The following is a 22,529-nucleotide window of genomic DNA, read 5'->3' on the forward strand; positions in this document are numbered from 1 at the left end:
ATACTTTGTGGAGTGGAAATTGGGTAAGGTTGTAGGAATAGAAATGGATATTTACAGGAGCTTAGGATGAAACTATCAAAATTGTTTGTTGGCCACCATGGGAAATTAAAGCCCTTGATTTTGCGTTAAAAAAACAAAATCCACACACACAAAGTTCACAACTGTTCTGGACCACTGTTTCAAGTCTCACAGAAAGAAATTACTTCTGGCAGCTTATCAGTCTCTATCACCATGCAGACAGTGGTGATTAAGACTGGAAAAGTGCCATTGGGGCCCCTCATCTCCTGTTGCCTTCTGGACTATGTCCCAGCTGAGTCACTCCCCACAGCAGAGGAGTTTCCCTGACTAGTGGGAAGAAACTTTTGCTGGTATTTTACTGTAAGCGCTCAGAGCTACCAAAGGAACCACCAGTTTTATGTATTTGATAACGTAGCAGTCTCCTTTTGTAGTTCCAGTGTGCTGTAGGGATGCACATGGGGAGAAGAGAGGTACTAAGATGGTCCTGTTGAAAATACTCAGTTTGTGCAATAAAGGGCCCTTGATTTGTCTCAGGGCTGATAATTCAGGATGTATAGTTTTCTTACATGTATTTGCTGTATGCCCTGACTTTGGCAATGGGAGAGGTGGTGCAGTTAGACTGAGGAGCAAGGCCAACAAGCAGGATGCTTGACTTCCTTTTCTACTTCTCATCCTGACCTCTTGTGAGACTTGTGGCAGATCATTTTACCTTTCTAAACTCCCTTTTTTCCCCTTTTGCCCTATTTGCAGCGCACTTAATCTGCATAGTCCTTCAGACAGCAGCAGTTGCATGAGTGCCCCCCATGGGGAAGCCTTCATCTCCAATGGTTCTTTGAGACGCTGTGCCACAGTTAAGACTAAAGAACAATAAGTGGCACCAGTATTGAATCTGTCAAGGCTCTGTCAACCTTTCCGCTCGCTGGCTTTGCATCTCCATTAGGCTTCCATTCATAAGCTAAAAATCCTTCACTAGGACCAGAGGCGTGGTGTCCGAACGGTGTCGAAGGTGTTCCCTAATTTTACTTCTTGAGAGGCAGGACATGGGTTAGCAGGTAGCAGTCCAAGTAAGATATGGGAGAGAGTGGTAGAGTCACAGAAGCTTCAGATGAGGAGGCACACTAGGTTGTCCAGGTGCGGCTTCCTTCAGTTCATGGTGTCTTTGTTTCCTTTGACGTGGCTCTGTGAGCTGAACAGTTTTACTGTCTCTAAATTGAACATGTTCTGTATTGCATTTCGGTTTTCTTTGGGCATTTCCATAGCTTCTAAGAGGCTCAGGTAGCCTCTTAGTTTCATCTGAATTACCACCAGAAAAAGAAAATGAAAGTTGTCATATCTTGCCTGTATTCCTAGGTCTCTTCTGAAAAGGTTATCATTAAAAGATGCAGCTTATTATTACAAGAGCATAATTACATCGTAATTTTGCCATGTAATGTGATGTGTCATCATGCCTTTTGTTTAAAGGCAGGTTTTCTGGTGCAAGATAGAATACATCCTCATCTGAACAACATCTGGGTCAGAAAATAGTAGGTTAGATTTTCAACGACTGATGAGCCGACAGTCATTTTCTGTTATGTAACTGCTCACAAAAGCAGGAAGAACAGACACATAATGGGGACCCTTTTCTCCATTGTAGTCCAAGTTATTATTTTTTATGTTCAAGCCATATTCCAGCATTTGCGCACAGGCTACAAAGGCTGGGAGCAGCCTGCGCTCAGGGAGGTCATAGTGCGGTACCATCAACAGCCAGCTGCCCTCTTGTGGCCTGCCGCAAGGGGAGTCACCCTCCCTCTGCTCCCCAGGGGCTTTAATTACCCTGGTAAATGGCTTTCAGAGCCGGTTTCTTCAGTCTCACTTCTGTCAATGCTTGCCACCCTGTCTAGCTGTCTTTCAGGGAGCCCTGTGGCTGCCAGCATCCTTGCACGGCAAGTGCAGGTGGAGTTTGGAGAGCAAATTTATAAGGATAGTCTCAATGCAACCTACAGGGTGAATTTTGGCCCACATTTCCAAAGTGGGAAGAGAAAAAGAGGAGGCCAGTGAATGGTTGGAGAGCAAAATATACCATGTCTACATGCGTTTATCTCCAGTCATGAGAAAGGCAAGAGAAAACAGGCACGCAGAGGCTGTGAGCTGGTTTAAGTTGCTTTTCAGCATTTGAAAGACTGTGTAAATGGATGCAAAAGTTTGATTCTTCCTGCTATTGATGCGATCCACATTCTACTCTACAGTAATTGTGGGGAAAAATGCTTTGTGAAACTAAGCACCTACATCTTTTTATGCCAGGGATCGTAGTCTTACAAAGTTTTGAGTGCACATCTCTTAATGAAGATCAAGCAGATGTAGCAGTCAGGAATAAGGGAAGGTTGCACTCCTGTAAGCCCTCAGCACCTGGTACCCACATGTGCCAGGAGGCAGGAGACTCATGTTCCCTTTTTCCTCTTCTTATCCACACAAGAATGGATGAGACTTTGCAATATGAGTGATTCTGAAGCACAGTCTCTTCAGAGACCAGCACTGCTTCACAGATGTGATCTAAATCTTACATCAAAACCAAAATTACTCTTTGTTACTGTAGGTGATAAAATGCCAGCTGGAACAGGTAGCAAGCAGCATGACTTCCTTGGTGTTTTTAAGTTGCTGGTTTAGCTTGAATTGCTGGCAGTCAACCTGGACATATATTTACTTTTAAACACGACTGATTTGATGCAAAAGTCATTTAATGGAGAATAAGTGCAGAGTACCAAGCTATCATTTTAGCAAAGGGATTTCCACGGTCACCTGTGTGCTGTGAAAGAATGGTGAGTTTCAGGCCGTGAGTGGAATTAGGTTTGTCCCAACAGTCACTAAATGGAAGCTGACAACCTCCTGCTGTCTTCTAAGAGGAGTGAAATGTGATAATGAAATATCAGGGATGTGTCTTTCTGAAATACAGCAATATTCTACAGGATTCTTCAGCATGTTTAAAACTGAACATATCCATGGAAAGAAATTAATCTATGAGGGTGGTAGATATTTCTTACGTTGTGATAGGGCCCTTAGTGTGCTAGGAGCTGTACAAATGAATAGCAAAGCTCAGCCTCCTTCTGAAAAGACTTTGGAAAATGATGAGGCTACTAGCCAACCCCCAAAAAATTAATAGTCCTACATGAAAACAAAGTAAATCTTTCTACCTTTGTTTGAGAAGCAGTTCAAAGAGAATCCAGCTTGTTCATGATAAGCTTACATGCCGAAAGTAAACTTTCTATGATGGCTGAAGGATTGATAATGAGCCATCACGTCTTTGGCTGCAGGTCATTAGTCCGTAGCTAACTCAGGTCATTAAGAAGCGAAAGTGTGACCTACCTTATGGCTGTTTCCTGTCCCACATGAAATGAGTTGGCTGGTCTCAGGGGGGTTCTCTGTGGGTACGTCATCACCTCACTAAAAACCATAAATTGTGGCACCCGGAGGACCCCTGGTTGGGAATCTCCTCGAGGGGGCCAGGAGCTGGAGGCAGACTGTTAGTCTAGGCGCATGTGGGATGGAGAAGGTTTGTTCTCCCTCTTCTCCTATTAGATCTGTTTTATGGAGACGAGTGAAACCAGGAGTTTCCATCCAGGATTTCATAACCAATAAATTCTCACGCACAGGTATTTTAAGAGGGGGTGTATGTATGTGTGTCTATGAATGAGTGAGAATGTTTTTCTGGATTGTGGTGTTATAGAAATAATTTTCACTTCAGATAGAGCTTTGGAGTGTTTTAAGCCTCAAGACATGCTTTTTTTTTGGTCATAACTTATGGCTAAGTTGTGGAGAGAGATACAGGCAGTCAGTTTTGGAGCTGGAGTTAGAAACCACACTTCCAGTCATGCAGTCCTGGACAAATCTTTGTCCCAGTAACATGAAAACAGTTTAATTTCTCTTTGTTTCGAGTTACTTATGCACATGACCTGGCATAAATGAACCCTTTTTTTCCTTTTTTAAAACTGAAAACAGCTCACCTATTGTTTGAAGCTGGTTGTACTAAATTTGCAGTTGCTTCCATGTTATTTTATAGCTTATTTCTACTGCAGTAATATCTAAGGCCTGCTAGCAAGACTGTGGTCACGCTGCACTATGTGCAAATTAAACATGAAGTAGCAAACAGTATGCATCCCTCAGAGCTCCCAAACTGAAAATACAGCAAGGACCAGGAAATGATTATTGTCCTTAATTTACAAACGAGGGGCTGACTGGCAGAGTTCAGATGACTCACCCAGAGTCGTGCAGAGAACCAGTAGCAAAGTGGGAATTGAGCCTAGAATTCCTTCAAGTCCCGTGCCTTACCCACAGCCGTGGCCACACTTTATTTTATGTGAAAATCAACAAAATGGACTCATGAGCCTTGTCTGATGAGAAACCACAACCAGTCTGAAGGCTCTTCCCAGCATTTAGATCACAAGCCCTGTTTTCCAGGGTTAATAACATGGCTGTGAAAATAAGAAAGGGGGAAAAAAGCGCTCCAGGATCACACTTGGTAATTTTAACTGCTGTTAATGTAATGTACTCACTAATGCTATCACAATCCAGCATTTAGATAGTTCAAGGCTATTAGGAAAATCAATAATTCACCATATTAATCTGTTACTTTCCAGTCTAGCAATCACCGTTCCACAGGGGTGGGGGCACGGTGTGGCATTTGTTTTTTCTTCTTCTGGTGGCATTTGTCTCATGCTGTCTTTTTTGGTACGGTGGTTTGTCTCTTGCCAGTAACTTTTGGGGGTATTTTGAGTGTCATTTGAAGTTTTGTTGGGGGGAAAGGCCAGATTTTATCTGAGAGTGAAATGTGGTAAAAAAAGAATTAAACGGGGCTGTCTCATTTGCTGAGTGTTCTCCTCCAGCCTGTTCTCTTCTGATGGAAACGCATCAAAACTGTTTGGTTTTTTCTTTTCTTTTCTTTATTTTTTTTTAAGGAATCGCTTTGACTCAGATTGTGTGAGATGAATCATAACCCACTTTCTCATCTGAGATGCTCAAAAAAAAAAAAAAAATTCCAGATCTGCTGTCAGTGTCAGCATAATCAATACAGAGTGTTTCTCGTTGGTGCAAAGAGGTAGGGGAGGATTAAAAGAATGAAAAGAATCAAAAGTAGCCAAACTTTCCTGCTGCTTTTAGTGAGCTGCACTGTTTTCATGTCTGCAAGTGCACCTTGCTGTTCATCATGTCATCTTGGACATGAACACAGTTTTCACATCGCTGGCTACAACCCAAGGTCACAACAGGTGCTCAAAAGTCAGGTGACTGTCATCCCAAACTGGCAGGCAGATCACGAGAAGCCAGCCCTGGCAGGCGTTCGGGATGCTACCAGCAGCCGAGAGTAAACCTGTTTCGACTTGTGAAACTTGCTGTTAAGATGTCACCTGCCTGGATTGTGCCAGCACAGATTTTGTCAGCTGATTAGGAGAGTGTGGCAAAGCACCGTGCCTGTCCCGTGGCCCTGCCTGAGCCAGCCCCATTGAGGGAAATGGAAAACTTCAATAGCAATAGGATCGCTGTGGGTGCAAACCGGAGATAGGAGACCACATCTGATACCTCCGTCACCAGCTTTCGTTTATGAACTTGCTCATTTGCATTTATTTTTTGTTTTTCTTTCTTGTGTGTCTACCAAGGCATACACAGAGAGGTAGAAATAGTTACCTCTGGTAGTGTGAGTTAAGAGTGAAAAACTATGTTCACAGCACCAGGGCCAAAAGGGAACAGCACAGGTAGGTGTATGGGTTTTAACAGTTGACAAAATTAATCTCCACATTGAGCGCAGTGGTTCACTAAAACACCGAGGCAATAACAAACACCTTTGTAGAGAGTTTAGAGGTGTGGGTGCAACCATCTTCCAAAGCGCAAGACACTGTCCACAGCTAAAGACAGGCACCTGGACTTGGGATATGAATGATTTTTCTCTCATAGATCCTTCCAAATTACTGTCCCAGCCACGCTAAACTATTTGTTTAAAGCTGTGAATCAGGCTGTATTCAGGTAGCAGTAGTGTTCAGCTTTAATATACAATTTCCTCAACAAATTCTGGTTCCAGGCAGTATCTTGAGAGGTTAATAACTTACTGTCTTCTAAGTGTGTGTTCTGATTCTGTCTGTGCTGTCAGGGGCAGACCGGACAGATGATGTGCAGCATTTTATGTGAGGGCAGGTTGGAAGTAGAGGAAGTTTGGGGCGGGAGGGGGTTGGTTGTTTTTGTTGTCATTTAAAATTACACTCTGAAAACAACCAGCTTTTCCTCATTATCTGCTTACCCTGAAAAGCAAGTGAATTCAGCTGCTGGCTTCCAAAAAACCTGCAGAAAGCCCGAAGTCTTTTACCTTGACTTTGCTCTTGTGTTGATGAATGGCTGGGACATGACAGCGCTGACTTTCCACCTCTTTTTAACACGGGGATTGTTTGTGATCACATGAGCTAAGGAATTGTGTCCGGCTGAGCTTTCCTGGAGGGAGACATTTGGAAGGGATGCTAATGTGGGTCATTTATGCTCTGCAGAAGACTGTCATGTGCAGTCAGCTCTTCTGGAAAGGAGAGTCCTAGCGATCATCATTGCCAACGTGGAGCTAATTCTCGTCATGTGCTCTCGCTGTCATCTCCATGAGCTGGGCAGCTGCTTCTTATTTCTGTCCCTTGGCTGAAATTAGTGAGAATCCTAAAATGCATATATATACGTGTGTGTGTGTGTGCCTATGTATATAGTGCAGAATGCTGCACGGACCCTGAATTCTAATGGTGTTCCCTTCTTTCCCATTCTCCATGTCAACATCTTGCATCAACTGATCCAGCTTTCAATGCCTACATGGTCTTGTGAAGTGTGACTGTCTCCAGTGTTGGCAAATCCAATGTGTGTGTTCAGAGGAGGGAAGAAAGTGTGGAAGGAGGACAGGACTGGGAAGGGTATGGCTACAATAAGAGTGGGTGTTTGAGTGGGACATTTTTAAATATTCCATCATTTATCTGTACATGTCTAAAAACATTGGCTTCTTCTAAAGATAAAATGGCAAAGCACAGGCTTCAGTGTGCCATGCTTGTGTAATTCCGTTAGGCCACTACCAATGGCCACAACCTACAACCATAACCTCTTATTCTATGTATACTCAATTTCCATGCAAGGCAACGAGAAGAGGAAGGGAGTGAAAAAGGGAGGTTGCTTATGGTCAGGATTATTCCACTTTTTTTTTTTTTCCACAGGCATAATTCAAAAGGTGAAGAAAGTGGAGCACGTGCACTGCAGATGTGCACAGCTGGTGCATTGCCATCTCTATGCCATCCCTCCTTCAGAAGGCTGGCTGAGGGGAGCCAGAAGGGCTGTGTCAGTTATATGGCCAGCTCCTAGTGAAAGCTTGTCATTTAAACTCTTGCAGTCTCTTTCTGCACTGCTGTCTCTATACTGAGTGAGGAATGGAGACTGCTCTGTTTGCTCACGCAGGGGAGAGATACATACTGTCAGGTCTAGAGGGCTTAGGTGAAAAACTGTGCAGATAACGCAAGTTTCAGCAGCCTCAGCAGGAGAGTCAGAGATGGGCATCTGAAAAGAGGCCACCCTCAAGCTTAGGACAGAGGGACATTGCTGTTCTGGGGTTGCAGATCTGTGCCCTGAGCTAGCCCTGGTCATGCCTTGTTCATGAGTAAAGGGCTTTGTTTGTAAGGCCCATTGATCTAAATGTGGCTTGGTCTTTTAAACAAAAACAATACTTCACAGAAAGCCAATTAGTCTTGGAATCTTGGTGGTTTTTCTGTTACTTCTTTGCTCTGATTATAGCAGGGCATTGGGTGAGGAGCCATAACTAAGCTGTTTCAGGTCTGCCAGCCTCGGCTTCCTTGTGTTTTGTATAATTGCAAGGTGTTTACACACAGTCTCACTGCCTATTGTCCTTTGCAGAGCGACTTTCTTTCATTTAGAAGGGAAGAGAAGGCGGCTGGCCTGTGACCTTGAGTCTCTTGTAAATGACCAAAGTCCTGAGACTATGAATAACAGCTGTTAGGCAGCAAGTAGGAATGGTGTGCATCCAGCAAATGCCTGATTACAAGAGCTGTTCTGGCCTAGGAAAATTGCAGCTGTTCGGAAGGACAAGTAACGTTTTACAGGATGATGTTTTGGAGCATGCTCTAATCGTGACGCATAGTGGGTCACATCTCAATAGGTGTGTGTTGACTAGAAGATGCTCAAACTGACATCAGCTTGGCTAGAGGTCTGCCTGACTAAATATAGCCTAAGCTCTCAGGAGATCAGTGTGTGCAGTGGCTTCATGCTTGTGCTCTGAAGACAGGGGAGAACAAAACAATATGCAGTGGAAATAACAGTATAAAATGAGATATTCATATTGTTTCCCCAGGCAAGTGTTTTACTAATTTTGTGTCCCTCTTAGCTAGGAATATCCCATCGTGACTTCTAGTACCTCAGACAGGGCTCATTTGCAGGAAAAGAAGTTCATAAGTCTTTAGTCTGTGGTTTCCAAAATGCCAGTCTCTCTCTTTCTTGTTATGGAGAGGTTACTTTGACTTTCTTGTGAAGCAGGACTGGAATTCAGACTTTTTCCAGGTGTTCTCATGTTTGGACATGGATCTGAAGCTTAACTCAAATGCTTCTGGAGTCGTCTGGTCTAGAACATGGGCTGGAGACTTCCTAGGAGCTGCTCAATGCATGTTATTTCACAGGTCCTCATCTGTGCAGAGCCTGCAAAGGGGATGCTTAGAGCAGTGCAAAACAATGAAATATATTTCCAAAATCTTTGAAGTCTCAAACATTTGCATTGGGTCTCACATTGCTTCAATTCTCTGTTTTGGATGCTTACTTTTGCAAGTTGTAGCCTTTCACCGGGACGAAAATCTCCCACACGGTTTCCTATGCTGGGGTGTGAATAATAGCTTTCCCGACCTACCCATCACATCTGACTTTGTCAACATAACAGAGTTGCATCATTTTAGGTGCAAATGGAAACCAACTGACTTAAACCAGCGTTGGCTTTCTGGGATTGGTCATATAAATTAAAAAGTACCTGAAGTTGACTAAGTTTACATCAGTTAAAATCAGGCTTGGGATAAACAGAAGTGAGTGTCTCTACACGTACCTCAGATCTAAATTTGGAGGTCTAGTGGATTTCAAATGATTCTGTTATCGCATGTAAACAAGTCCATCAGTTTTCCGTAGGGTCATACCAAAGTACTTAATGAGGATTAAATATACTTACTGTCTTCACAGTGAACTCCCATGTACGTAGGAAACCAGTAAAGAAAGCCCTGAAAGTTCAGAGCACAACGATTTGCCAACTTTCTTCATACGGAGGTTGTCATCACTGGTTCGGGACGTTCAGGAGGTTTTTCAACACCAAGTTTTTGGCAAACGCTTATAATCCCCACTGATGATAGCTTTTTCTAATGCCTGCTCAAGGGCATTGGACTGGCAGAACTCATCATGACCTCTGGATATTGGATCGGTCCTTTCTGATTGGTTCAGCCCTGTCACGAGGAGAGAAAGGTTTTGGGGTTTCAGTTTCCATTGGCGCAAAATTCTCAGGTCAAGAATTGTGTGAATAATTCAGGAGACAGGGATTGGTGCCCTTCGCGCAGAAGCCAATTTAGAAAGAACCTTCCATCTTAGAAATGTGATGAGTAATACGTTGAGCGCGCCTTTGTAGATGCTGATCAACATCAGAGCCTCCTCATGGAGGACCTCAGGTTAAATGTCAGGACAATCTGTATGCTGATAAATATGGATCAGAACCCACATTTCCCGTGTCTCCCACTGTTAGTCAGCAGGCCCTGGAGTCTAAACCACCACCTCAAACAGAGCAGTCTTAGGGCCACTAAAGAGCTTGGCTTTATGGTGTGAGGTTTTTTTAAACTTACTATTTTTTAAGCGTTGCTAATTATGTATCAAAAGCTGTAGGATGTGCGAGAGTGACACATGCAATTGTGCAGATGGGTTTTCCACATACTTTCTTTAAATAAAAGAATAATTTTTATAAATATGTATCTCATACTTTACACTAATTCACTTCTAATGGAGGCCAAGCAAGAAAACTTTTGTTTCCTTTTCCATCAAGCTCTGAGAATGTGACAGACAGTTGAGAATAATGATCTATGGATACTTGATATCGTACTGCTCCATCATGGACTCCAGATATGCAGTGTGTGCCGCAGGGAGGTCGTTTTGAAAATAGTTTAGAGAGTTATCAGTATTACTTTCCATCTACCTCAGCCAGTAAAAGCAGGTCCCATGACCCAAAGGATGAGCAGAATTGTAATTATTGCATAATTTCATGAGTATAATTAATATGGTGTCACCCACATCAAATGTTATTTTAAAAGGACTTTTGCTCTCAATACCAATGTCACATTTTAAGGTTATGACATGTCTGGTCATCCTAAGTAGAAACAAATGTTACACGTCCCCTCCAGAAGGGGAGTGTCTCTCCATCCCAGGTTGCAAAGCTCCTGTTACTTGTCCAAGAGAGTAAACAAACATTGGACCTTGCACCTGGTTGGAAAAGTCCCAGATTTTGGGGCAAAGAAGGAGACCTCTGTCCAGTAGGTTGCTTTAATGAGAAAAAACAGAGTTAGTTGATTCCAGCTGCTCAGAAATTTGGAGTGATGGAATTCAGCGCAAGGGACGGCGGATGGTTGGCGTACAGGTGAGGTGGTTTCCAGCGCCTGGTGGATGTGATTTATGGTACGGCTGCTGTCGACACGCAGACAGCGCATGTTTCAAAACAGCAAGGAAGCTTTGGGCTGGTGCCGGATTGTGAAAGGCAGGGTTTTCAAAAGACCTTAAACAAATGAGGTGCTGGTTGAAATTTGGTGGGACATCTTCTAATGCAGTCAGACACCTTTGAAAACCCCAGGCCTCAAAGCTGTTGGGGATATGAGAGCTGCCATTTATTCAGGACTCTACTCTTTGTGGGATCCAGCCTTTCTTTACCTTTTTTTTTTCTTTTTTCTTTTCACTTTTGGCAAGAGGAAGACAGGTTCCCTTCCTGTTTCTTGTTTTTTGTCAGACGTTTTTCCTCAGGCAGGCATGCAGGAGGCATGCCAGGTTGGTAGGCCAGAGCCATTGGCACGAGAAGTATCTCTGACTCAAAACTTTGCCATTACTCAGGCGTTTTCACCTTCTCCACTGAACAGAGCCTTTGGTAAAAATCACTGCATGCCATCACCCTCCCAGTGATGCAGCGAGGCAGAGACAAGCTGCCGAATACCAGCTGGAGCAGAGCCAGGCTATGGAAGAGTGAATTGAGTCATTCATGCCCAGCAGCGGATGTGATTTTTGGCTGGGCTTAAGTCTGGTGAACATATTGATGGCGCCTGTCCTGGGCTTATGAAATGGGTTGGCTGGCTGGGGGACAGAAGTGGTTTGAAGTGCCCTTGCGCAACATGGAAGCAGTTGGGGGTGAAAGTCTTTGGGAAAGGGGACATTGTTTCCTCTGTCTTTGTTCAGCACCTAACACTGCAGGGTCTTGACCCGTTGCTTGGGCTCCTTGGGACTGCTTTCGCGCTGCAAGTGGCAAACCTAACTGTAGTCCTTTGGGAACGCAGTAAAAGACAACTAATTTTTTGACCTAGCCGTAAAGGCTGCTATCTATTTTAGTGTGAGTCTTAGCTGTTAGTGTGAGTCCCATCTGACTGCACCCTTGGTTCAGCTCATAAGAAAGCAAGTGCTAAGGAGAATTTGATCTGCATTTAAGGCATGCTTGCACTGAGCAGCAGCGTGAGCCCGTGGGCAGCCGGTCGCTGGTCCTCCCCACCTGGAGGAGTGGGTGGGAGAAGATGCACGAACCGTTGCATAACGAACATGAAGCATCTGAAGAGGAGACCAGCTTGTCTGGCCCCCAGATCTGCTCTGTTTTGCAGCCACCACTTACATATGGGGTTAGGTGCAGCAGCCCCTGAAACTACCCTCCACTGCTCTACCAGCACGTCTAATCTCCTGAGTCAGTGGGCGAGCAGGCTGGGACAACACACTCGGAGGCACACCTGCAAGGGGGCCCAGACAGGCCAGGGAGAGCTGCCCCCACATAGCCACTGGCTGGGGCTTCCACCACTGGCCCTCCCAGTAATTGCAAGGTATTTTTTTGTGGCTTTCCAAAAGAGGATCCTGAAATTTGGTGCAGCATTACAGAGCGAGCCCAGTGGGCCAGGGGATCGCCGAGGAAATCCCCTCCTGCCCATCACCACTGATGAGGGTGGGAGGAGGAGTGATTTCTGCCTCCTGTCCTGCCTTCCTTTCCCTGCAAGAGATTCAGACAAGCGCGGTTGTTGACCTTGTGTGCTGTCGTATATTTGGTACTTACACTGTCCAGGGTTTATCATGCAATGTGGCTTTGCAAGCATGAGTGCAAAGGGACCTGGCTCAGTGGTTGTCGCTGTTGGGATCACCAAAACTGCCAAAATTCGATTGATCCACAGCTCTGTCAGCAACAGTTTCCCTCGCTAAGGTCCTTCCCAGGAGGGGCAAAACCCCACAATATAAGCTTTGGAATAAGTTGCCCAGAGAGAAGTTTCTCGCCTGCCCCACTAGTACTGGTACCTTCACCTTCACCCCCTCACCGGGGTTTTAGGGAAGAGCTGCTGAGGTTGTTCCCTGGGTGCCATGTAATGGTAAGGCCTCACTAAAAAATAAGATTTTGACATTAGTGATGTGTTCCAAGGAGAAGAGTCATCTTCGTTTTAAAAACTCTCATTTTCCTATGAAAGTAAAATAAAAGAAGAGCTTTCTCAGCTTTTGAAAGCATGGGAAAGCCCCACTTTCTCACAGCCTTTACAAATTTTGCCCCATTTTATTTTGGAAAAAAAGGAGGTTTTTATGTCTCTTGCTTTTTTAACTTCCTATATGTGATCAGTTTCCCCTGAAGGAGAGGAGTGGTAGCACAGGCAGGTAGGGGACTTTTGTGAAAGTAGGAATTTTTTTAAACTATTTTTTTTACCAAATGAAATGATTGCATTCCTTATTTAGTTAAGCGTTTGTTGGCTGGGGTTTTTGGTGCAAATCAGTGCTTTGAAAGTCTTGTCCCCAAACACAAACATCTTTCTAATTTAAGAAAAAAAATTATGAAATGTTACTTCTTTCATCCAACTCTATACTTGCAACTTAAAACTGCTTTTCTGTATCGTATCCATGCCTAGTGTTAAGCCCAGGCTGGGAGCAGTAGTGAAGAGAAGCAGGTAGCAAGGAGTGCCCAGGAAGCAGCATGGGGCATGGCGCCCTGCTTGCAGTGTTGGACAGCCAGGGGGAGGCAGGGGCTGGAGGAGGAATTGCTGTTGCTTCCAGAGACAACGTCCCATGCCACAGCTGAGAGCGCCTGGCAAAGCTACACAAACAACTTGCTCCTCTGTTTCCCGAGCGGGGGCTCTTCAGTGGATATACAACTGTAGTCTCTGTCATCTGGCAACTTTCATCAGCATTAAAGGAAACATTTATAAAGGAAATACAGTACATTTTACTCTCTCCCTTGCATTTCCTTGATTGATCAGCAAAGGGAGGAATGTTTCCTCTCTTGCACTCTTTTTTTCACTCCCTTTCTTTTGTCTCCAGATGTTACTGAGGCTCTATTTCAGCCCGTTTGCACATGGCAAAACATGTGCCAAAAAGCTGACACAATGTAAGGGGGGAAAAAAAAAAACAACAAAAAAAGCAGAGCGTGCTGCAGAAAAAGTATCTGGGACCTTAAATATTGTAGAGCATCACTGACCCCCACTGGGCTGGGACACTCACTGCAGATCACCCAAGTTGGGGACTGGTACCTCATCGATGTGTTGGGCACACGGTCAGATCAACATTTGCCTGCATTGCAAGGTGCCTTGCCTGAGGAGGGAGGGGTGGCAACTTTGCTTTAGGTCCCATACAACTGGTGTAGACCAAACCAAGCCTATATGTGTTCTTTATGTCCATCGTGAGTAGAGTAAAAAGGCATTGGCTTAGATTACTGCAAGGGACATTTTGGTTGAATGGAAAGAAAGGCTTGCTAGTGGTAAGGTTAGGTACTCACTGAAATTTTTTGCCCAAGTTGTTGGTGAAATCTCCTTTGCTGCAGGTTCTTAGGAACAAGTTAAACAAGTATCTGTCAAGAATGTTGCAGAGAGAGTTGATCCTGCCTTCGAGGCAGTAAGATAGTTTCCATGACCTCTCAAGATCCTGTTCAACTTGAATTTTTATAGCTTTGTGAGAAAATCAGGAGTGCTCCTCTCCAAACCTTGATTTTGTGGCAGTGATGCATTGTGCTTGCAATAATTTAGGAAGGTACCTCTACTGCATTGGTAAGCACTCGTCATAACCTGCTTTATATCAGAAACAAGCTAAATTGTCTCTTGTGTCCCAGGGAGTTGAGGAGATGGTGATGTAGGTGTGTAAGGGACAAGGACCATCACCACATGGGTGCTGAAGGAAACATAGACCGTTCTTCCTCTCTCATTAGACAGAGAACAGTAGCAGAGGCACAAAACTCTTCATGCTCAGTTGCTACGTGCCTCAGCCAGGCTGCCAGAGAGCGACGGTGTGACCTGCACAGGGAGCACGTTCCTCCTGCCGGGGAGGGGATTCCAGCAGGGCTGGTGCTGGGAGCTCCCTCTGAAATGGAGCTGCAAGCCTGTCTCACCATCAAGCCTTTTCAGAGATGGTCCTGTGGTTAAAGAGACTAGACTGGGATTGAGAAGATGCGGTTTTAGTTCCTGGCTCCGTCACAAACTCCTTGTGTGACCCTCGGCAAGTTATTTAATCTGTGTGGGTCTCAAGTTCCCCACCTGCATGTTGGGTGTCCTAACAGTCCTCTACCTTCCTGGGATGTTGGAAAGATTCACCATGAGGGCTAGTGACTGGCTGGGATAGTAACCTTGTGGTGAATGGCATGGAGAAGCATTTGAAAAGGTACAGTAAAGTGTTAGCAGTGTGAGCCTGCACAGTTGCAGTGCATTTGCTGTGTGGAGTGGAATGAGACCTCCAGGGCATACTGGGAATGTGTCAGGTTTGCAGCCAAGCAAAGTGAGAATATGAAGTTGTATTGTGGTTGGAGGAAAGGGATGCAAACAACAGGAGAGTGCCGCTACTGCTGGACAAGCACAGTACAAATGACAAGGAGGTCACTGCAGGGACCTGTACATCTGGAGCACAAGTGCAACACAGTTAAAGCAGAATAACCAGGACACAGTAATTACATCACGGCCCTGGATTTAATTTATGAAGTGTTACAGGCACACATAGCAGTATGAAGCACTGTTTACTGTGAAAGATTGTGTTTCCTGACGTCTGCTGAAGAAGAAGGAATTAAGATTGATCTGTCTCGTGTCCAAAGGCTGTGTAAGACAACTGATGCATACAGCCTGCTACTGTCAAATGGCGAAACTTCAAACTTGGATCCTGGCACAATAAACCATTGCCAAGGGCTTCCCACTCAGTGAGAAATCTGAGTTCAAAAGCAAAACAAGGGTAGGTAAGGAAGGCAAGGATAAGATGAGAAAAATACCATAGTTTCCCACAAAATGCACAAACTACCTTTGGGTTTGCCTTCGTACTATTATTGCAGTACCCTGAGTGCCAAAGTGTTGGAATAACCCCAGGACAGATATGATCAATGCATCTTTCCCTAACATAATCAAAGTCGGACACATACCTCCCATGCTCCACAGGAAAGGAATAAACCCTCTCTTGTGGATCAGAGATTCCTGTTTTATTCCCTTTGGACAAATCAAGGAACCCAGGACTTGTTAGGTGCTTATGAGTTGCAGGATCTCTACCATTGAGACTTATCTCAATTAGGGTGTACTGGCTGTTAATCTCTGCTGTTCTACCATTATCCTAATGGATAAGCCTCTGCTCCTGTATCCCTTTAAAATGGAATAATGGTGCCTGTCTGACATAGGTGCCCTGAGGAATCCCACGTGCTTGAGAAATGCTTGAAAACCCTTGGATAAAAGTCACTAGGAGAGAGGAGGGAGAGAGGGGAAAATCTTGTTACATTGTTGACTTACGGTCAACGTTGTCCTCGAAATGCTGTTTTGTCATCAATATTTCTTCATTAGGAATAATGATTTTTCCACATTTACTGCCAGCTGATTCAAAGCCGTCCAAAAGCAGAATGTGTCATGAATCTCTAAAATGCATTCGCTGGCGAACTCTAAACGGAGATGATTAGAAAAATAACGCAGCGGAAATACTGGGTGTCTTGAGGCTGCCAGGGGAACTTTTAGCGAGATATTTTGTTCAATGTATTTACATATTTTAAAAACATTCTTAGTACGCTTTTGTAAAGGCAGTATGCTGTATTTCTTTAGTTCTTTCTTGCATAGGGTATCAGGGCTGCAGCGAGAACCGGGGAATACACTTAGCTGATCAAGGGAAATTGTGTAATTGAGAAGCACTGAGGATATGACCTTGTGGTATATTCCCACAGTACTGTTAGGTGGGAAACAGTTTTTTCCATCATGCAGAAGTTTTGAGATATCAACGTTTTTTGTCCCCACATTTCAGCAAATGCAGAACCTTCCTACATTGATGCTTTTATCAGAAAATTATCCCCTATCTCCTCTCTACATAGAATGCATGCTTTGAATTCATGAATTTAAGCCTTTTCTAGGGAGAAGGCTTGCACATTTTCTCTCTTAATATCTCTAGTTATTGCCTGAATTGTCTTGTTAGGCACTGTACATCACATAGCAAGAGACAGTCGGTGCCCCTGACAGCTTAGTGTCTAAGTAGGTATGACAGACAAATAATGCTGTAGCCTAAAAGAGGCTAATGTAATCCTTGGATGTACAAACAGGAGCATCTCAAGCTAGCTGGATGGAGTGACGTTACCTCTGTATTTGGCTCCAGTGTGATTGCTATCGGAATATTATGCCATAAGCATTAGTATGGCATGTACCTATTCCATCATCCATCTTCAGTGGTAGATGTTTGTCTGATTGGCTCACATTCTTAATCTGACATTTAAAAGTGACTCATGTCCCAGATAAGGTTGGACACCCTGTATCTAATTCCTCATCTCCAGATCACACCCAGGCTCTGGCCAAATCTTAAGAATCTTGCTGAGTAACAGCCCAGATTATGGCCTTTCCTGTTCATCTTCACAGATAAAACCTGCATCCAAGCTCCAGTGACCTTGAATCTCTGCAACATGCTTTTCTAAAAATGCAATTTCTCCCTTTTCATGCTCAACTGGAATTGAGCTCCAGAAATCACTCCCTAGCTTGTAAGTTAGGCCAGATCATTCCTGCCTCTTAATCTCTCCTCTGGTTTCATTTCTGCATCATACCAAACGGAAGCTTCTTGTCTTTACTTGTATGGCCTGTAATGACCTATTCCCACCCTTTTCTCCTCAAGTATTCTCCAGTGACATATCAACTCATCCTTCCCGTCTGCAGGTGTCTATGTTCAATCTTCAAGCACTTACATTCCCTTTTGTGCTGTCTTTGTCCTTTCCTCAGAAGCATCCCATTAAACTTCCCTCAAACTCCCTCCGGATCCTCTTTCAAATTCTTCCTTAACCTTTTCCTTTGCTGGGCTGTCTACAGACTCCTTGTCAATAGTAAAACATTTAGAGTGCTGAGACCACAGTTTTCCTTGCTGACCGGTTTTGTCTGATTGCTTCTTTGTATTTTCTAGCTATACTCAGTTGTTATTGCTTGTATTAGATTTTAAACTCCTGCAGTCGGGCCTTCCTTTGTATTCTGTGTTTGTCCAATACCCAGCACAACAGGGCTAAGCAGCCAGGATCTGTGGTGGTATAAGCAAGAAACATGTAATAATAGTAATAAAATAACAAGAAGTTAGAATTTGGCATCATGTGCAATATGAGCTCCTCTCCTCCCTTTCCCCTCTTCCTTCAGATTTTCAATATTTCAATTTTTTTATACAACAGAAGACAGTAAATGAGGAGATTTCAGAATAAAGTATAGTAGCTGATGTGTTCTTTCAGCTGCTGAAGTGTTTCCATGTGATCCACTCAATAATGATGGCATTTCCAGCAGTTTCAGCAGGGAAGCCTCTGTGGGCACCTCTGTATGTCCCCCCAAGGTAAGACCAACACATGGCAGCCAGGCTAGGCTGAAGGAAGGTCATGGCCAAGGCTATGAACCTCTTTCATGCAAAAATAGAGGACTCCAGTCTCCCAGGCTTGCCGCCAACGTATCACCTTCTAGTTTCACTGAAATGATCTTGAAAAAGGACCTAAAAAGGGCTGAAGGGGCAAAAGAAGAATGTTGAAATGACATAGTTTCATCTTCATGCAGTTTAGTACTAATTTTGTCCTTTGTCTTTAAGCTGCCTTTTAAGTGCTGTTTGTCTCTGTGGGAAGCAAATGGGTCACGTTGTTCTATGTTTCTACTGTAATACGCTGCCTGCTATTTTTCTCTTAGATTATTTGTGTAATCTTTTTTGTGCAATCTGTTTGTTCTTGAGTCTTGCTTTGCCTTTGCCACTTCTTTCCCAATAAGCAGTGCAACTTGTTCTGTATTCACTCATGGGTATTCTGCACACAACGGACTGGGTTATTTCAACCAGTGTGAAAATATTAAAATGGGGAACATGTGTGGGCACTTAATTGTGGTGAGTCCGACCACAAATACCTTCGCTGTTGGTAATTGGCACACAGGAAAAGCAGACCTTTGTTTTGTTTTTATCAGGCATAATGATAGATACATTGTTTTTAGTGGGGTTTTTCTGGTTTTCTAAGGAAACAAGGCTTGTGCAATCGCACTGCCTGTGTGCATGTGCCTCTCTGTTTGTCAGTTCCTCCCTCACCAGTAACACTTGAAACTAATAGCCATTTTCAACCAAATTTGAGCGAGGCACAGGAGTCGGGGGAAGAGACCTGGTTTTACACAAGTCTCGTGAGTTCCCAGGTTGCACCACAGTCTGCAGAAGGTGCAGCCTCTAATGGCCTCATCACTGCAAGCCAGATCGGTTGTGTATTTGCCTGCGTGCCTTTACGTGGATCCAACCACCTAACTGTAAGCTCCCAAATTTGAATATTTTGGCTTACTTGCTTTTACCCTTCAGGCGAGTGAGTCAGTTGGGGGTGGTGCTAGGCACAGAGCTTGTGTTTTGATTCTCACTGGAGTGGCCATGTCTCATGAAAAACATGGTTTGCTCCAGGCCACAGTGTTACAATTTGCATATAAACTTATGAAAAAGGAAGCTTTCTTTAAGCTTTCCTGTGCGAGAGTTTACAGGAGCATTTCTGTCTGTGTACATAATAGCAGAAGCTGGACTTCTCATAAATGTAGATGGGTTAAGTCTGTCACTGCCTGAATGGGAATCTTCTGTGGAAAAACCCAGAAAGAGGAAGGAAAGCCTAAGGAAATACCAACTTCAAGGGGAGAAGTTGGCCAAGACTTCTGTTGTGCTGCTCTTTGGTTTGTACCTGGCCACCAGCAGTCTAGTTGGCGAATGCCTCGGAGCCGTGCAGGAATGTAGCCTCAGGGCACCTTTGGGAGGCAGAGAAGATCTCTTTATGCCCTTTGGTCAAAGAGAGGACAGAGGTACAAAGACACCAAGCGATTTGCCAGAAATCACAAGAGTATATATTTGAGCTAGGAAACAGACCCAGGTCTCCTGACACAAGAAGTACAGCCAGAAGTATGGTCTACATATAGACAGCTTCTCCAGCAAATGGAGAGATGCCTTGATCAAAAAGGAAGATAAATGTTGAAGTATACAAGAGCTAGCTGAATTATGAATGTGAGGAGAAGGACAAGAAAAGATTCCCACATGTTCTACTCAGATGTTAACAAAGAAAGCTGAGAAGTGTTTGCATAGACACTACATTATTCCATGTCCAAATGCCTCATAAAAATAATACCGGATGATCACAGAATGGCACACCAGGGAAAATAAATTCTTCAGCAGAATATTCCCTCTGGAAAAACACTGTGTAAAGTAATACACTAATGGCTTTCAATTTCATGTTTTATATATAGAGATATTAACTGGTCCCCAGACGTCTCTTCATATTACAGCCCAGCTACATGAGCAGTTTGGAGAAGGCCCCGGAGCACGCTCGGTCTTGTTCGCACACAGGACCAAGCAGTGCTCTCCTGTTGTGCGTGCGACTCCTGTAGTGTATACAGTAGGTTTCTTCTGCCTCCTTCCCAGAGCAGTACTGCTCCTGTGGTTCTCTCCAGTGGCATTTTTTTTCTTCTTCTTGCTAGTCCTCATGTTTTTTTTCCATTCTTCCCCCATGCTCTGTAGCCTCACCACCATGCTGGGAATCCTGCATTCCTTCTCTGCTCATAAAAAAGGAGTCCTCACAAGAAACATTACAGTGGAGTGATTAAAGCACAACACTGTCAATCAAAATGCTAATAACAAGTGCTAAAGAAAGTTAAGTATAAAAACAACATTATTAATTCCTTTTTGGGGGGTTTCCAGGCTTGTCTGGATTTATCTGGTGACTTTTCTCTCCACATTGCTCAGACTGGGAGCTGTTTGAGTCAGGAACTGTCTGTCCTGTATAATGCCAACTATGGTTTTGCCGTTGTAGCAAATTAGAATGATCTGGGTTCGTTTCCAAGCTTTCCTAATATATCTAAAATGTGTATATATATCATCCTGTTGCATCCTGAGGGATCCAAAAGTAGCTTACATGCTTTGTTCCCTGGATATAGCCTATTAGAGTCTGGGACAGGCAGGGAAGAAGTCGTCAGTGTGAGGACATTGATGTTGCACTGCGCAAGGACAGCAGCCCTGCTGTTGGGATGATGAGGCATGTCCAGGTCCTTTTAGGAAGTTTTGCAGTATTTGTTTGAAAAGGCCAATAAACACAGACTGTGGTATGAGAGAACATCGTGTCGTTGCTGGATTATTTAATTATTATTAGGAACATAATATTTGTATACGCATTTATGAGTATCATCATCTCTCCACCACAGTCTTCCCTAGAAAAATGTCTTTCTCATGATCTAAGAAACCCTCTTTCTTTGAAATCCTGTCTTCACTTTAAATCTATCTGCCACATAACATTTTCAACAACAGTCTGAACAAGGCAGCAAGCCTTTTTTTATGTGTGTGTGTGCACAGATTTTTTTGTGTGTTATGTATTTGTATGTGGCATTAGGAACCTTTTTCAGAAACAGAGCTCTTAGGTCTTCTCTTTACTTAGAGTCCATACTAGCAGCTTTTGATATACCTTTCTTGAAGGATGGTAAGAATAAAGTATCCACACATTTGTTTCTTGAGGAATAGTTTCTGTGCTTTAAATAGACACAGTATCTTAATCTGTATTAATCTTCAAACAGAGAAAAAGTCATTTTTCCATGTAGAAGATGATATTGCACTCTTTGTAATCACTCAGTCTTTAGCTACTACTTTTTATTTAAAATACCAACTAGCTCAGCATCATCACGTTAGCAAAAGCATGAGGATTGATACTGCTATACTGGAAAAGGCATAAAAAGTGAAATCCTTTTGCCAGTGTAATTGGCTCCATTGAGGGAATTGGTTTAAGCTGTACAAGCAAAAACTACTCTTTAAATGGTAACAATTGCGCTGCCACCAGGCAGCTTTACGAGGCATCCTACCACAAAATTCTTTCATGTGGAGGCAAGGCTTTAGGCACAGGTTTATCCCATCTAACTGAGGAGCTGAGGATGACTATATAGCTGGGTTAGATGATAACTGAATGGTTTGCATCTGGGGCTCAGACTCCTTACAATAATCACTGCCTAGCAGCAGTAGCAGTAGAATTTATATCAGTGCAGTCTTGGGAGCCAGTTTCAGGCCTTCCTAGATATTTTCATATGGGCCAGCACCAGAGTGCCTTCCAGTGGTGCTGGATCTTTGCCAGAAGTGGCACAAATTGCTCTTCTGTTGACTGAGCTGCTGTGTCCCCCTTACCTGCTATGCAGCACAAGTGTGTGGGAAGACCTTCTCTGCAGTTGAGACCAGGAACTTGCTCTGACTCATGTCCTTTCCCTTTGGTGACAGGCCGCTGTGCCCGCTGTGGGGAGAATGTTGTTGGGGAAGGCACCGGCTGCACAGCCATGGACCAGGTCTTCCACGTGGAGTGCTTCACCTGCATGATGTGCAACAACAAGCTGAGGGGACAGCCTTTCTATGCAGTGGAGAAGAAGGCCTACTGTGAACCCTGCTATATTGTAAGTACCCATTCTTCTTTGCACCCTGATTTTAATGCACAGACATTGGAAACACTAATTTCTTTCACTGCTGTATGGTTGCCTTACAGTTAAAACCTGATAATCCCATGGCAGTACTGTGAGCACCAGTTTTTCCATGCTCTTCAGAAGAACTCTGATCTTTTCAGCTTCCTGGGTGAATTTAATTTCCTGGTCTAACCTATCTCTGAAATGAAGTGGCCAAAGCAGGGGAAACGTGCTTTTTGTGATTATTTCAGCTCTGTAAGGAGCAGGCTACACAGTGATTTTTAAGTGGTAGTGTTGCTCTCGGAAGCTTTCTGTGTTGAGAAACCTGATACCAAAACGCTTACAGACTGTGGTGCCCACTAAGATTAAGGAGGTGGGATGCAAGATAGCGCTAAAACTTCTAAAATCAAGACCTTT

At 43.9% G+C, this 22,529-nt stretch overlaps 1 protein-coding gene across 11 annotated transcripts in view; it reads left to right on the forward strand.

The window, feature by feature from the left end:
- The window catches only part of LPP (LIM domain containing preferred translocation partner in lipoma), a 351,697-nt gene that overhangs the window by 270,524 nt on the left and 58,644 nt on the right, over window positions 1-22,529 (forward strand). For all 11 annotated transcript variants that reach the window (XM_082320729.1, XM_082320728.1, XM_082320732.1 and 8 more), the window contains one exon: window positions 21,937-22,106. In XM_082320729.1, the coding sequence (XP_082176855.1) occupies window positions 21,937-22,106 (170 nt within the window). The remainder of the gene's footprint in view (window positions 1-21,936; window positions 22,107-22,529) is intronic.

Source organism: Platalea leucorodia (assembly GCF_965183815.1).
Source record: "Platalea leucorodia genome assembly, chromosome: 8".
NCBI classification, from domain to species: Eukaryota; Metazoa; Chordata; class Aves; order Pelecaniformes; family Threskiornithidae; genus Platalea; species Platalea leucorodia.